This window comes from Takifugu flavidus, chromosome 14, assembly GCF_003711565.1.
Source record: "Takifugu flavidus isolate HTHZ2018 chromosome 14, ASM371156v2, whole genome shotgun sequence".
Lineage (NCBI taxonomy): Eukaryota > Metazoa > Chordata > Actinopteri > Tetraodontiformes > Tetraodontidae > Takifugu > Takifugu flavidus.
In genome coordinates, this window is record NC_079533.1 from 14,323,367 (window position 1) to 14,337,129 (window position 13,763).

At 43.7% G+C, this 13,763-nt stretch overlaps 1 protein-coding gene and 1 non-coding gene across 3 annotated transcripts; both read right to left on the reverse strand.

Moving 5' to 3' along the window:
* Positions 1-844: 844 nt before the first annotated feature.
* On the reverse strand, positions 845-13,668 carry LOC130537159 (A disintegrin and metalloproteinase with thrombospondin motifs 2-like). Of its 2 annotated transcripts, XM_057053704.1 has the most exons (25): positions 13,444-13,657; positions 12,027-12,487; positions 10,758-10,935; positions 9,490-9,596; positions 9,336-9,419; positions 8,589-8,672; positions 8,353-8,506; positions 7,982-8,087; positions 7,696-7,839; positions 7,448-7,580; positions 6,881-6,994; positions 6,475-6,620; positions 6,316-6,405; positions 6,046-6,128; positions 5,614-5,747; positions 4,635-4,758; positions 4,480-4,560; positions 4,234-4,397; positions 3,987-4,146; positions 3,768-3,900; positions 3,373-3,583; positions 2,739-2,868; positions 2,589-2,663; positions 2,296-2,485; positions 845-2,091 (listed from the first exon to the last, which is right to left on the reverse strand). In XM_057053704.1, exons 1-25 carry the CDS (start codon positions 13,529-13,531, stop codon positions 1,344-1,346), a joined length of 4,122 nt encoding a protein of 1,373 aa, XP_056909684.1. In that variant the 5' UTR covers positions 13,532-13,657; the 3' UTR covers positions 845-1,343. The 2 variants fall into 2 exon arrangements, 1 of the variants encoding a protein (XP_056909684.1); XR_008953563.1 differs by lacking the exons at positions 845-2,091; positions 2,296-2,485; positions 2,589-2,663; positions 2,739-2,868 and having other exon boundaries at positions 3,442-3,583; positions 3,977-4,146; positions 13,444-13,668.
* Positions 2,205-2,277, reverse strand: trnam-cau (transfer RNA methionine (anticodon CAU)). The gene has a single exon. It is a non-coding gene; the product is annotated as a tRNA-Met (tRNA).
* Positions 13,669-13,763: the final 95 nt, after the last annotated feature.

The window sequence follows — 13,763 nt, forward strand, 5'->3', positions numbered from 1 at the left end:
CTCAGCTGTTTCCACTCATCTGACTCTAAGTGCAGCCCTTAACACACACAAAAATGCCGTGACTCATCTGATCTGAATTCAGTTCGATGTTAAGCAGCTGTTCCTTGTGAGAATTTAACAAGAAGCAGGTGTACAATTCTAAATGTGATAAATAAACACTCAGACATCAAACTGATGCAGCATGCAGGCAAGGGATTAAATACACCATGAGAAGAGTGTTTAAAAATGGCTCGAAATGTAGGTACATAGTTATAAAAACAAATATTAGTGGATGGGACATTATCTTGATTCAGAATGCTAAAAAGAGATATCAATGTCCTACGATTTTGTTATATTTACATTACAGTTGCATATTTCTAATGTTGGCCCAAGTCATGCTAATGAAGCCAATTGGCTTTATTTGAATCCGACAGTGTTCTGGAGGTTACCATACAGCAGGCGTAAAACACATGTTCAGCAGCATCTGAACATGCTGGGATAGTGTTTTCCATAATTTATTGGCTATCTCTCATGGCTGCTAAACTGGATCATTAATAAGACAGATCAATATTAGCTGCTTAGTTTTAGCAAATGGAAGTGTGTCAAGAGACACAACAAATGGCCAAAGAGAAATGGAACACTGTGATAAAAGGAAGAAAGAGCTTTTATCTAGCTAGAACATCCCCAGACCTGCAGAAAATCCCCTCGGACTTGACCCATTTAAAATAAGGATTAAGGTTGAATTAAGAAATATGCAAACAATGAATCCCAGGCAGGATGTTTTTGCTGTAGCCTCGAGCGTTTATGCAGCGCAGAAAAACCTGGATTTACCGAGTTTGGCAAAGGAAAAAAGGGTTTTGAAGAATTTTACGGTCTGTTCGCATTTATTTTGTTTCATTTACTACAACTTTATCTTCATCAGTCAGCCTGCAAGTCTGTTTTCAAACTGTTTTGTATTATTTCCATTATAAAAAGTTGTGGCAGCAATAATAAATCTGTTTTTGAGATACACACAGAGCAGATGATGCAGCTTTCATAGAGCCAATCAGGGTACACTATGGCATTGGATTATATGAGTCTATTTCTAACAAGTACATGTAAAGGCACCTTGTTGCTGAGTCAGCAAATGAGTGAGGCTTTATTTAAGAATAGGAGAATTTAATACAAAAATGATTTGCAAAATAAACAAATAAAAAAACAGAACATATTGGCACCTTCTGGTCTGACATAGTTTGTGATCTAAAATCCAGGACGTGAGACTCAGGCACAGCCACCAACTTGATGAGCCGGTTTCTTTGTAAGAGTTCCGTAACCCAAAGTGCACATGCAGCATCATGAAGTGGACAATGAAACCACCTGTTTTTCTATAACCTCACGCCCGTCCTACTCTCTTTAGTGCGACTGGACCCCCTCAGAACACCCTGACGTCGTTTCTCATTCAGAAGCTGCTGGATGCGCTTGTTTTGTGTTCGCTCGCGGACCGGCGGCATCCGGGGTACAAAGTAGCTTTGCTGGCCCTTGGACTTGTCCCCATCCAGGCCTACAATCCTGTATGAGACCTCATCCACAGAGTTGTCCTTCTTGGGAAGTGTTAAGAAAGAGGGCGGTGAGGACGTTGCTGTTGGTTCAATCGCTGTCAGGTTGATTGGGGCCTGTGGCTGTGTCCCGCTTGACGTTGTGTTTGGCGATGATGTGGCAGCGATGATGTCATCAGGACCAACTGAGACAGTGGTGTAGGAATCTGGGACAGTGGAGATCTTCACTGGTACTACCGTATGTCCCTCAGAGGGTACACCGACATTTGTAAGAGGCTCTGTGGGAGTTGTGGTTCTACTTTTGATTGAACGAGGCATTGCTGTTTCCACCTGATGTCCCAGGGTGGTATTTGTAGAAGCAGCCATGGTTGTAGTTGTGACACCACGAGGAGCAGGCAGATCATCATAAGATGAATATTCATCGTAATTATCGTAATCCACATAAATGAAACCAGTGCTGGTTCCACTGGTGGGCGGCGGAGTTACATTGAAGCTCAAAGATGAAGTGGTGAGGATCCTGCCTGGTTCTAACAAGCTAGATCTTGATGTCATTGACTCCACAGTAGAAACCAACCCCCTAGAACAGAGAAAGGAAGGTGCCATTAATTTATGACAATTCACAAGGGTGAAAATTCCAAACTTAGATCCCTAAATTGCCTGCGTTGAAAACCCTTCTTGACATAAAACAACTGCCCCGTGTGAGGCTCGAACTCACGACCTTCAGATTATGAGACTGACGCGCTGCCTACTGCGCCAACGAGGCTCTGAGACCACCTCTGACCTTGTGATTGTTGGAATTTTGCCAGTTGAGTTGCTGTTGCTGGAGTTACTGGGATTTTCCCAGTTGCTGTTGCTGATGTTTACTTTGCTGCAGGATTTGCAACACATCTGACGGTACCCTGGATTGGAGCAATACCGGTTGAGCGCCTCCATCCGGCAAAACACCGAGCGGTCAGCGCGACAACGCTGCCCTGGAGAAGGAGAGATGGATTGTTTCATGACTGCAGGTGATGGAGGGACCAAAGACCGACCAGCAATATCTATCAGGGATCTTTAGGAAAACGAATTCCTCACTTGAAGATATGTTTGCAGTTGGCTGGTCTGTGTTGGACCTGGATAGCCACTGAATGATGGAGTTCTTCTGGTCACCTACAGGGGGAGACAAAAGTCACCAACATGCAGGCTGCAGAACCCCAGTATATTACCAGATGGGTCATTGCATACCACTACAAGGTGGAGCGTGACAGTTGCGGATTGTGATTGGTCGAGACCCAGTGCAGTTTTGGACTGGAACCTGGGGACTTGAACACATGACTTGGCGCTCCTGGGTCCCGTTTCCACAGGATACCGAACACTGCAAATACAAACAGGCTAATCAAATTACCGGTAATGACAAAATAAATACTTTGAGGTTCGATTAATTTCCTGGTTGCATTTCAGGTAGAAGAAAATAAATGGAAAAGGTCAGTAGAATTTCATGTTATGAAATAGGATAATGGAGAAAGAAAAGATTAGACATCCAATGCAAGGAAAGTGTTGAAGACCAGACAAAACCCAGAATGACTCGAAAGAAGCTATAAACAGATTAGACAGTACAATTTAGAATTTTTTCAAAATTAAAAACATTACCAGCAGTCCACAAAGAGGTTCAAATAATCTACATAAAAAAAGAAAAGTCAAAGTGGTTCTGATCAAAGGATGGGTAGTTCTACAGTAAAAAAAAAAAAAAAGAATAAAAAAATCAAAATGTTGGATGTTTGCGGAGGGTCAGTAGTAAGTAAGGCAGGGTGTAAGTAGTCCAACCTTTACCAAGGTGGTAGTCTGTTATTGTTTTGTGTGCGGGTGGAACCAGTCATACCGGAGTCCAGGGCCCAGCTCTCCATGAAGGTGGGCATGACAAGCGGTTGCAAGCTCGTTTCCCAACAGGACGGTTGTCCTTGCAGAGGCTGCTGGGCACAGAACGCTGCTGCTGCCCTGTGCTGTGCGCTTGCTGACAGCTCACCCAGCGGCGCTGCCATCCTGTTTGACCACAAGAGGCGCTGCAGTCCTCCCACTCTCCAGTCACCCAGCTGAAAGGGATTTGAGTCATGATCAACACTTTGCTATCAATAAAAGTGCTGCAGCATTTTCTGACAGCAGTTGTTGTTCGTTTTTAAATGATTTTGTCTACTTGAGTTTAGTGCCATCATTGTTTTAAATTCTCTACTTAAATACATGGTGTGTGCTTGTAACATGAAAATGGACACCGGTTACCGTGGTGAGATGCAGGTATTGGTATTGCAGTTGCGGCTAATCGCTCTTGGTTTGTTGATGTTAGCACAGAACATCCTGTGGACCATTTTCCCATCAGATTTTCTCCTGCATCCAAACCTTGTATACTGTTTTCCTGCAGACACAACACATGTAACTATCAAGTGGCTGTTACCATGGTAACAACAGCCAACTACCATGATGATAACCACCAGTTCAGACCTCCTCCACAGGGCTTGGAGCAGTGTGACCACTTCTTTAGTGCCCACTCGTACTGGATTGTGTCTTCTTGTACGAGGTTTGACTCCAGTGAGGACTGAAGACGATTCTGTATGATGTATTTGTATGACACCGTCACCTTGGACTCACCATGGGAATGAACCTTATGAACAATAAAAACAAGCAGTGGTTTCTCTTGTTAGATCATCCAAGCTTAGCATATTGGACCTTCTTGTACTGTTGCACCTACCATGAGCAGTACTCCATACTTCAGCGGTCCTCGGGTCTGAATGGAGTCTTGGTTCTCTTTGTTGCTGTACTCCCAGGCCGCACCCATCTCAATCACCACTCGAGATTCTGGCAGCTCATCTTCATTGTTAAGGAAGAGGTGGTCTGTCTCTTGGTTCTTTAGTGCTGGAGCCAGAAACAACAAAGGTTTTATCACAGAAGAGACAGCAACAGGATTTCCTCATGAGGGAAAAAATGTCCCTCTTACCCAGGATTTGAGGAGTCCCCTTGAATTCCTGGATCAGCAAGTGTCGTGCGCCCTTTGGAATTTCCAGAATCTTCAGGTAACCTGAAGATAAAGCTGATTATTTTTCAAGACCCATGAATCCAGTGCTGCAGTATGGATCTCCTCTGAACAGACACCTTGTTTCTTGGCACTGCGGGTAAAATTTCCTTTGACAATTTTGCAGCTCGAGTTGTCTCCACCACAGACGCCACATCGATCCTCTTGCTTGTCCGAAGCGATCTGTCCATCACACCCTATGTGCTGCATTGAGAGAGGGTTGCAGGATGAAGAGAAGATTAGATATTAGCTGGACGTTATGTTTGCTATGGTGAAAGGTTTTCAGAGACCAAGAACTTGTACTAAATGCAAAAATCAATAACCTCCAAAGGAGACAAACAAGAACTCCAGATATACAGTAGGTCTTTACATCTTTGCTCCTTCATTCCCACAAAAACTCAAGAACTTATTTACTACCCTAAACCCCCCTTTGTTTACCTGTGATTTCAATGTGAGGATTCTGGTTCAGTTAAGTTTAGTTATTGTTATGATTAATCCTTTGTCTTTCTGCTTGTGTCTAGTTTTTCTTGATAAATCCGTCCAAATTGTGTCTATTTTATGTTGTGTACTGTTACACAATTTGTTACTTTCCTCCATGCCTAGTGTTGTCTTTCCTCTCTTGGTCCTCTTCCATATTTGGCTTCACATCTTCCTGATTGGCCTGATTGCCAGTTGTGTCTCAATGTCTCACCTGTGCCTTGTTGTCTCTCTCTCTCTCGTTCTGGTGTATATAAGCTGTGTATGTGAGTCTTTGTGTTACTTGTGTTTCAGTTCTTCAGTTTGGTTGTTTTAGTTCCTCTGTTACATGTTTCAGTATAAGTTAAGTTACATCCAAGTGTTCACTTCAGATTTAATTACCCAGCCTTTGGTGTTCCAACATTGGTTTGAATGTTTTTAAATATTGCCCTTTGGATCATAAGCCTTTACAGACAGACTGTCTCTAGGATCTGGATCGTGTCTTCATTGATCCTGTTACAATATCGCTTCCATGCAATGCAGTATTTTGGTAAGGAAACATAAACCCTTAAACCTTAAGAAGTTAAAGATGTAAATAAAGACCTCACACTCTCCTTGGAAGCAGACGCTGTAGGGATCGTCATAGGAACACGGCGTTCCGTCATGCACCATTTTGTTCATGAAGACGACCTCAGAGGTTTCCTTGGACTGACAGTACAGACGGCATCGCTCATCAGCTGCAGACACACAGAGAAAGAGTAAAGTAACATCTTATTCATAGAGTTTGTCAAGGTTTAACATCAACAGTTTGAGTATTTTGAGACTTTAAAGAGTTAAAGGGAGGAGAGGCCACAAGTTTCCTTCCAATAACAGCTTCCCAAGTGATGAGTTTAACATATGAACACACACACAGAAATACACATGCACACACACAGCAGAAAAAAACATAATCTGATCTTTAAGCTTGGAAAAAGGAGTGTCTGTGTGGAAGTGTGTTGATGTTTGTAATGAATTTTATTATATGCGTGTGCTCACGGTCAGGATGTTGGTATGGCAGCCAGTGATGCTTTTTTCCTTCGTGTTCATAAAATGGATTCCAGACTTTACACTGATCCTCCCTAAAAGAGAAAAAACACAAGTCATCCCAAAGAAACACACCAACATAGCAACAGCCTGCTTAGTTATACAACATGAAAAAGGGTAGGCGAGGCAAGACAAAACATTTTTATATAACAATCGAGTCGTATTTAAGATTCGCTCCAACTGATGTGCAAACGCAGCAGAATCACCAGCAGAATTGCTGACCTGAAATCAGACAGTGGGGGACACTCTTCTCTGTTACACAGCTGGAACTCATAACTGTTTCCGAAGCAGGTGCGTCCTCCATTGGCTGGACTGAGAACAACAACAGGTTAATGTCCCTGCTCCTCTGATACCATCAGTGATGATTGACGGCTCACTTACGCTGGGTTGTCACAGCGCCGTGTGCGAAACGTGACCCCACCCCCGCAGGTCCTAGAACAGCTGCTGTCCGGACTCCAGCTTCCCCAGTGGCCATCTTGTCTCAGCATATCTGGGGTCAGCTTTGTGCAGACCCCTTTATAACAGTGCTACAAATGGCAGAAAGTTAGTCTAACACAAAGCTAGCTTATAAGACCTGGTGTGGCTCTGGTGTTGACCTCATTAAACAGAGCCTACTCTTTTACCCTTCCATTCACTGTTCAAATACAAAACTAAATGACCCTGATAATAAATTCTGCCAGGTTGGACTAAGCCATAATTTCATAATATTTATTGAAAATGTTATCTTGCTGACACTTTTCAATTGTTTGCTGAGGCTGTTGACCCAGTGTGGCCTGAGTGTCCTCACCTTTCCTGGTGCGCACTTTGTCCCATCAAGTGGAGGACCTTTCTTGGTTTTGCAGTAAAATGGGTTGTGGTAGTCACTGCACCACAGCTGCTTACAGGGGTCATGGGTTGTGTACTGGCACAAAACACATGTGTGAAATACAGAACAAACCCTTAGACATGAGCTCTAAATGCAGACCCCCATAATAAAGCACCTGGATAGAACTATAAATGGATTTAAAAAAAACATCTCTTGTGAGTTAAACCTAATTAAAAGGAAGAAATTCAAAACAATGACAAATGCACCCCCATTGACTTTATCACCAGAGCTTTGGGACATTTGATCATCGTCAAAATCCCCCCATCAAAGTATATGAACACATTTGTTGAAAATAGTCTAAACGGCCAAAGGTCCATTCGTGATGTCATTTCTCAGCTAACATCCTGAACAGATGTGAACTTGGCCTGTAAGAGGCACACATCTGCACTGAACTCTCAATAAAATATACCAAAACACTTGCTGGTCCAAAAGGATTACATTAATCCGAGGGTGTAAATGTAGCCGGTTTGCAGAGAGTAAGAGACTTACAGCGGTACACAGACTGTACCCCGGGCCAAAGTCAAAGTGACACTGCTGATCCATGGTGTACTGAAACCCTGGTAACTGAGGCAAGACTGGCCAGTCGTAGTAGAAGGGGTCGTCACGGAGACAGTCGTAGGTACTGAGGGCAAAAGCAAGCCAGAAGGATAATAAAAACCAGGTCATCTATGTGCTCAGGCATTGCCTGGTGGACGCTATGGGCAAAACAATACACTAGAAATAGTAGTGAAACTCACTGAAGATACTTGTGTAGTTCCATCCAGCTACAGCGGGACCAGTGGTATCGGTAGAAAGTGGCCTGAACCCGCGGAGACATGATACTGCCCAAAGGTACGTCATCGATGCAATTGTTGGCCTCACCATCATGCTCCATCCCTAGCCTGAGGCAAGTACATTGAAAGGAAGTATTAAATCTCAGAGGATTTCTGAATTGTGTTCAAACAGCTGGCAGGTACATCTGGGATTCATTTTGTGTGTGTGTGTGTTTTTGTGTGTGTCTGTGTGTGAGAGTGAGTTTCTTACACGTGTCCAGTCTCATGGGCAGCTACAAATGCAGAGGTAAAACCATCATCAATGACGAGGACACAGCTCTGGTGTAGCTGGCACATTCCTGTAACTGGTGCATAGCCTGTGGAGAGAGTTATGGGAGTTGCAAGGGAGGACTCGGTCAAGTACCTTATTAACGGTACACACTTTTAACAAGTCAGATGTACAGTGTTAGAGGTAGTGTTGATTCTTTGCTGAAGCAGTCATACTCTGTTTGTAAGAAGTATTTTTTAGATACAAACTGCATTAACTGTACTTTTCATTGTGTCAAAGAGGCCAAACCCCTAACTGGTTTGGTAGATGGTATCATAAGGACTTCTAGTTCCAGTCAGTGGTAGCAGCAGTACCCTGCATGCCGGAGGGCCCAAACTCCTGCCTGGACAGGTAGATGGTGTGGTCGTGCTGCTCGGCATGGTTCTGCTCCCTGTGAAGCAGATACGACCATCCGCAAACATTCTCCAAACTCTTCTGGGGATTCCCTAGGGAGATTATCTCCAGGGACTGATAGGGGACAAAATCGTCACTCTTGCAGCTGTATTTGTGAATTCTTTAGACCTCTTGAGTTTTGAGATTGAAGGTTTACCTTTGATGCAGATAGGGCGATGATTTTGACTAGAACAATGTTGATGTTGGCACCCAGAGAATGATCCTGATAGATCTCATTAACCTGGAAGGAAGGTATGTGTTGTTACTCTACAGCAGTCAGATTAACCAGTTTTATTGGAGTGGAAAATCAACTGTAATCACAGGGGTAAATCAAGTGGACTGAATCAGTGGACGTACTCTATAATTGGGATCAGGGAGAATGAGAAGTTATTGAAGAAAGCCAGACTGGAGATAATCTTTGTTTCATTTTGGATTCCTTTTCGTTTGAAGATTTGTTAGATATTGGGAACCCTTTCAAGCCAGTATCCAGATATCGATGAACTCTGGGCTGCTTTTTGCTAATGGAGTTTTCTTTTCAGGCTAAAGCCTCCAGATGTTCCCCCATCTTGCTTTAATATCTCTCTGTCACTTTGTTTTTGCTGATTCAGCTGCCAAAATGGGTGTAGGCTGTGAGCAAATTCCAGCTGAGGCCCCTTGTGAACTCTTGCCTCTGAAGGAACTTTCGAGACTCTGATGTTGTTGTGTTGGAAACATCAGCATCAAACAAGAAGTGATAGTCCTTAGTGTTCGGATGAAGACAAAGACTTTGTTGGATGATATTGGTTTTCAAACTTGTTCCTACCTTTGATACAGGTTTGGAATACACATTGATTATTTGAATCACATGATTTTTGCTTGTCACTCCTGATTTTTCAGGAGCAGTCCTGTTGTTGTTTGGACTTACTATGTTCATGAAGGTCAGGAGATATTTCTGAATATGCTCTCGGCCGTGGAAGAGATGAACAGAATAGTCCACAGCCAGCAAAACCTGGTGGAGGGAATGAGAGGTTAAAATGTTGTTTGTGTGAAAAGTTCAAAGGTCGAGACTCTTTACGAACCTCGATATTAAAGAGCTCTGCCTCCTCGATGTACCGCCGTCTCCGGGCTGAGCTGGTCTTTGACTCCAACACCCCCTGGTTTAAGTTCAGAGAACCTAAAAGAGGACCTAAAAACAAAGAAAGTCCCCAGTGAACAGACGGTCCGGGCTGCAACGTCTGACAGTAAGACTATAAAGACCATTAAGTGACCCCCAGTGACTTTACAACCCTCTTCTAACTGTCAATGACCTTTGAGTGAAACTTACAAGTCTTGGTGGCTCTCAGGACTTTCTCAAGGGACTCTGAGGTAAGTTTTGTTACTCTTGTCCAACTTCCTAAGTATTTCATATGGTGAGTCACACAGATCACATGAGGACTTTGGGTGTCTCTGCTACCTTCACTTGTTTCATATAATTCCATCGACCCCCAATAAATTCAAGCGACTTTCTCTTTCTGGCTTTGAGAATCTTTTGGAACGCATCCTTTCTCAGCCACTCTCACCTTTTTAGATTTAGCCTAGACGTGATTACCGGTATAAGAATAAGCTGTTATTGAAACTCCAGAATGTGTGTTTTTGCACCATAGCTCTCTGTAGACTCTGAGTCATTTTTGGTAATTCTTGAGGACTGAGTGAGACACCATGTTTGAAAGATACAGGTCAGTGTCCTGGAGTCCAGTAAACCCCTGGAGCTCAACACAACAGATGAGAAGTAGATTTAGTCACTGCATGAGAAGTTGATTTAGTCATGTCTTCATTCTATTATCAAGAACATTGTTGATTTTAACTCTTCAACATCTGGAAAAAAAATAGCAGCTTCCAGTTTGTTCACCTTTTATAAGTGAGCGAATAAACCAGAAATGTAGATGCTGAAAATCCTAATTGTTCTGTCATATTCTGAATTATTTTTCACAGTGGAAAAAAAGGATTTTACATCAGCTACTGTACTCTCACTAAGTTCTGCTGGAGGTTCAGGAGAGGTTTGATAGAAATGGAAGGAACCTCGTCTTGACCTGAGTCAGAGGCTGAGGGAACAAACGATCCAACAACAATTCTTGGTTCAAAAGTTTGCAAAAGTTTGTCTGAACGTTGAGCTGCCACGTCCCAGCTCTCGTCATCTCTTCCAACATTCCAGGAACATTTGTGGTGTTTTGCCCATGATTATTTTCCTCTTCAAAGCAGGCACGCGAGCCGCATCACCCATTGTAGGTTGTGATTCTGGCTCGCCCCAGCAGTAATCATTGATTTTAGTCAGATCAGAACCGTTTCCTTTGAGCTTTCGTGTTCTCACCTCGGTGAAAGTCATCCATGCTTTGATTGACAGCTGGTGGTTTCTTAATAACAGCTGTAGAGCGGTATACGACATGCTTTCGCCCTTCTCCCTCCTCCTCTTCTTCTCCTCCTGCTGCGCTCCTCTGATTCAGGGGCTCAATGAAAAACTCCTCATGACCCATCCGGATCATCCCTGCCTGGAGACAGAGGTTATGTGCACAGAGGTGTTAACATGTCTTCATGCTACTGTGAGCTAATGTGACCTGTATTCATGCTTCTATTACAGTTTAATTTGAATCTGGAATCAATCCAAAATTCAGGAGAAGTTGCAAAAATGATCCAAATGATCCCAGATCGAACCAACTGTGTAAACATGCTGCCATGTGGTCGAAAGCGCGATCTTACGGAAACATATTTGCTTTTGGAAATCTAACATCCATACAAGCAGCAGTTTTCCACCCTGGATGTTGCCCTTAGCGCTTAGGAAAAATTGTGGATCCAGATGACGGATCACCTCTGTTAAGGAAGTCCTGAAAGCATTTTAACATGACTAAGCAATTTCCCTCTCACATCCAAAAATCATCACTTTTTGGTTGCCAACAGTCGAGCCGTGGCTCCCGTTTCACGTCCACCTGCAGCTGTTTCTTTAAGTTACATCAGTAGCTGCGAAGGAAAATATTTCTCTTTCCTTCTCGTCTTTCTGTCTTTAAACGCCTCTCATCTTTCCTTCACATCTGGATTCAATCAGGCAGCACACTCCCCGCTGTAAGAAGTGCCGCTGCAGCGCCTCTCAGTCAACCGAAGCTCTTTGAGCTGCGGCCGGTTTGGCCGGTCACCTTTTGTAGCGTTCGGTTTTTGCAGTTTCATTTTGAACCTGTTTGTTTCTCCTTAGTCCTCTGAAACTCCCTCACTAACATCTTTTTAACATTTATTCATTATAAGTTGATGATTTGTATACTTTGCATGATGTTCATATGCATATGTTTATTTGTTTAGCCTGACCTCATTATTGTTGTTTGTTCACAGCAGCTAAAAGACACAAGAGGAACACGAGAGGACGTGATGAGGAAGGAGCAACAGCAGGAAATCGAGGGAGCAACACTGTAGTTTAAAGGAAAAGGAGACAGTGGCCCTGAAAGAGTGATGAGGAAAGACTGATAAAAATGGGCAGAAGGAACAATGAGGACTGTGGAAGGTAGGCAGGAATTAAAAAATCAATGATGGGGAAGGAAGAGGGAAGAATCCACTGATGAAGGTGGAGTCACAGAGGAGTTCAGGTGACACCTACCAGCCCATCACAGTTGCTAATGGCAACGGATGTGTCCTCCACATTGGACACCTCTCCCGTGTAAAAGCAGTGTGTGTCTTGTATTGGCTGAGAGGACTTGCGTCCTGACTCCTCCCACCACTCCATGGTGGCTCTGGGAGCCACCAGATGAGTGTTGGGGTGCAATCGTAAATGGAGCTCATGGCCAAACACGGTCACGTTGTAAAAGAGCTCCTCTTCCTCTGCGCTTCCTCTTTTGGACTCTTCCTGCCAGATTGGTGGTGGCTCATGTTTGAAAGGCGCGTCTGCTTGAGTCTGCCTTCTGTTTCTAACTCGTGTTCCTGGGTGCGTCTTCACGTCTTCCTCGGGATGGGCATGTCTCTTCTGGCTGCCGGTCACTGACGTTGACAAGAAACGTCCTTCAGAGTTGGTCCTGACTGGATGAACGACGCTGAACTCTGACAAAACCTGGTGGAGAGAATCTGAGAGCAGAAAATGTACGCATTTATTTCATCTTCTTCACGAAAAGGGTTTTTTGTAGCGAATTTGCCATCAAAATAGGAAGCCATGAGTAATGATGGCAAAAGAAATTGCTGACTCAGCAGGCAGGTGTGCAACAAAATCCAGAGATGCACCTCTTCCACAGCTATGTAGGCATCGACCCCTGCAGAAACCTTTTTAGTTCATGGTAGAACCAATTTTCCTCACCTAAATATTTAAAACACACTGTTTGAAAAGACTTCAGGAAAAAAGGGGGGAAAAGTTATCTGGCTCAAGTACAGCTTCCTGCTGAATGACGTCAGTGTGTGTGTGTGTGTGTGTGTGTGTGTGTGTGTGTATGTGTGGTTTGATCGTTGACCTTTGTGACCTCAGAAAGATGTAGGACATCAGCTTTCTTGTTAAACACCCACACACATACACACAGATTTTTTTGAAATATGATGAAATATAAATGGCTCACATTCCCCAAACTCTACATGCATAAACACAAAGATTTATGGGAAAAACGTGGCGTGGAACGGCCCGTGGTGCATAGCCAGACGTAAGGAACGCTCCTTCATTTGGGACAGATTAAATTTGCTGCCGGATACAAAAGAGAGCAGTGAGATTTATGGCTTTGTGAGGGATTAATAGTGTGGAGGAAAAAAGACAATTGGCAGCTGGAGGACATTCATAAACAAGATAAAGAACAGAAGAATGCTCCGGTATTCAATGAGAACATATAACATATACTGTGGATAGTGCAAGTGTCTTAAACCAAATTCTATCAGTTAACAAGGAATACGGCCTGAAACTTAAATAAAACATGGGAATTCTGCAGTGCAGCAGCAGTAACGACGGCAGTAGCATCATTAGCAACAGGTAAGTTGTTACTGAGGAGCAGCAACAGCAGCACATCTTATAACAGCTCTGTTACCACAGTGTCAGTGTGTCTCACCTGTGTCATCAGTGATGTAAACAGACCGGGAGAACTTGAGCGACAGGAATACCACAGTGATCAATAATCCGGGACGGATGCGCTCCATCCTGAGCCACAGATGGACAGACGGAGCGTGCAGACACAGACTGAACTCTCTCGCCAATTCCTCCAGTCTACCTCATCAACTCCTCCCACTGTCTGTCTGCAGGTCTGTCCGTCTATCTTTCCACCCCCTCATTGCTCTCTCTCGCTCTCTCGCTCTCTCTCTCTCTCTCTGCCGAAGTACGGTACTACAGAACAGGAGTGGTTGGTATCAAAGGAGAACTTCTAAGAACTCG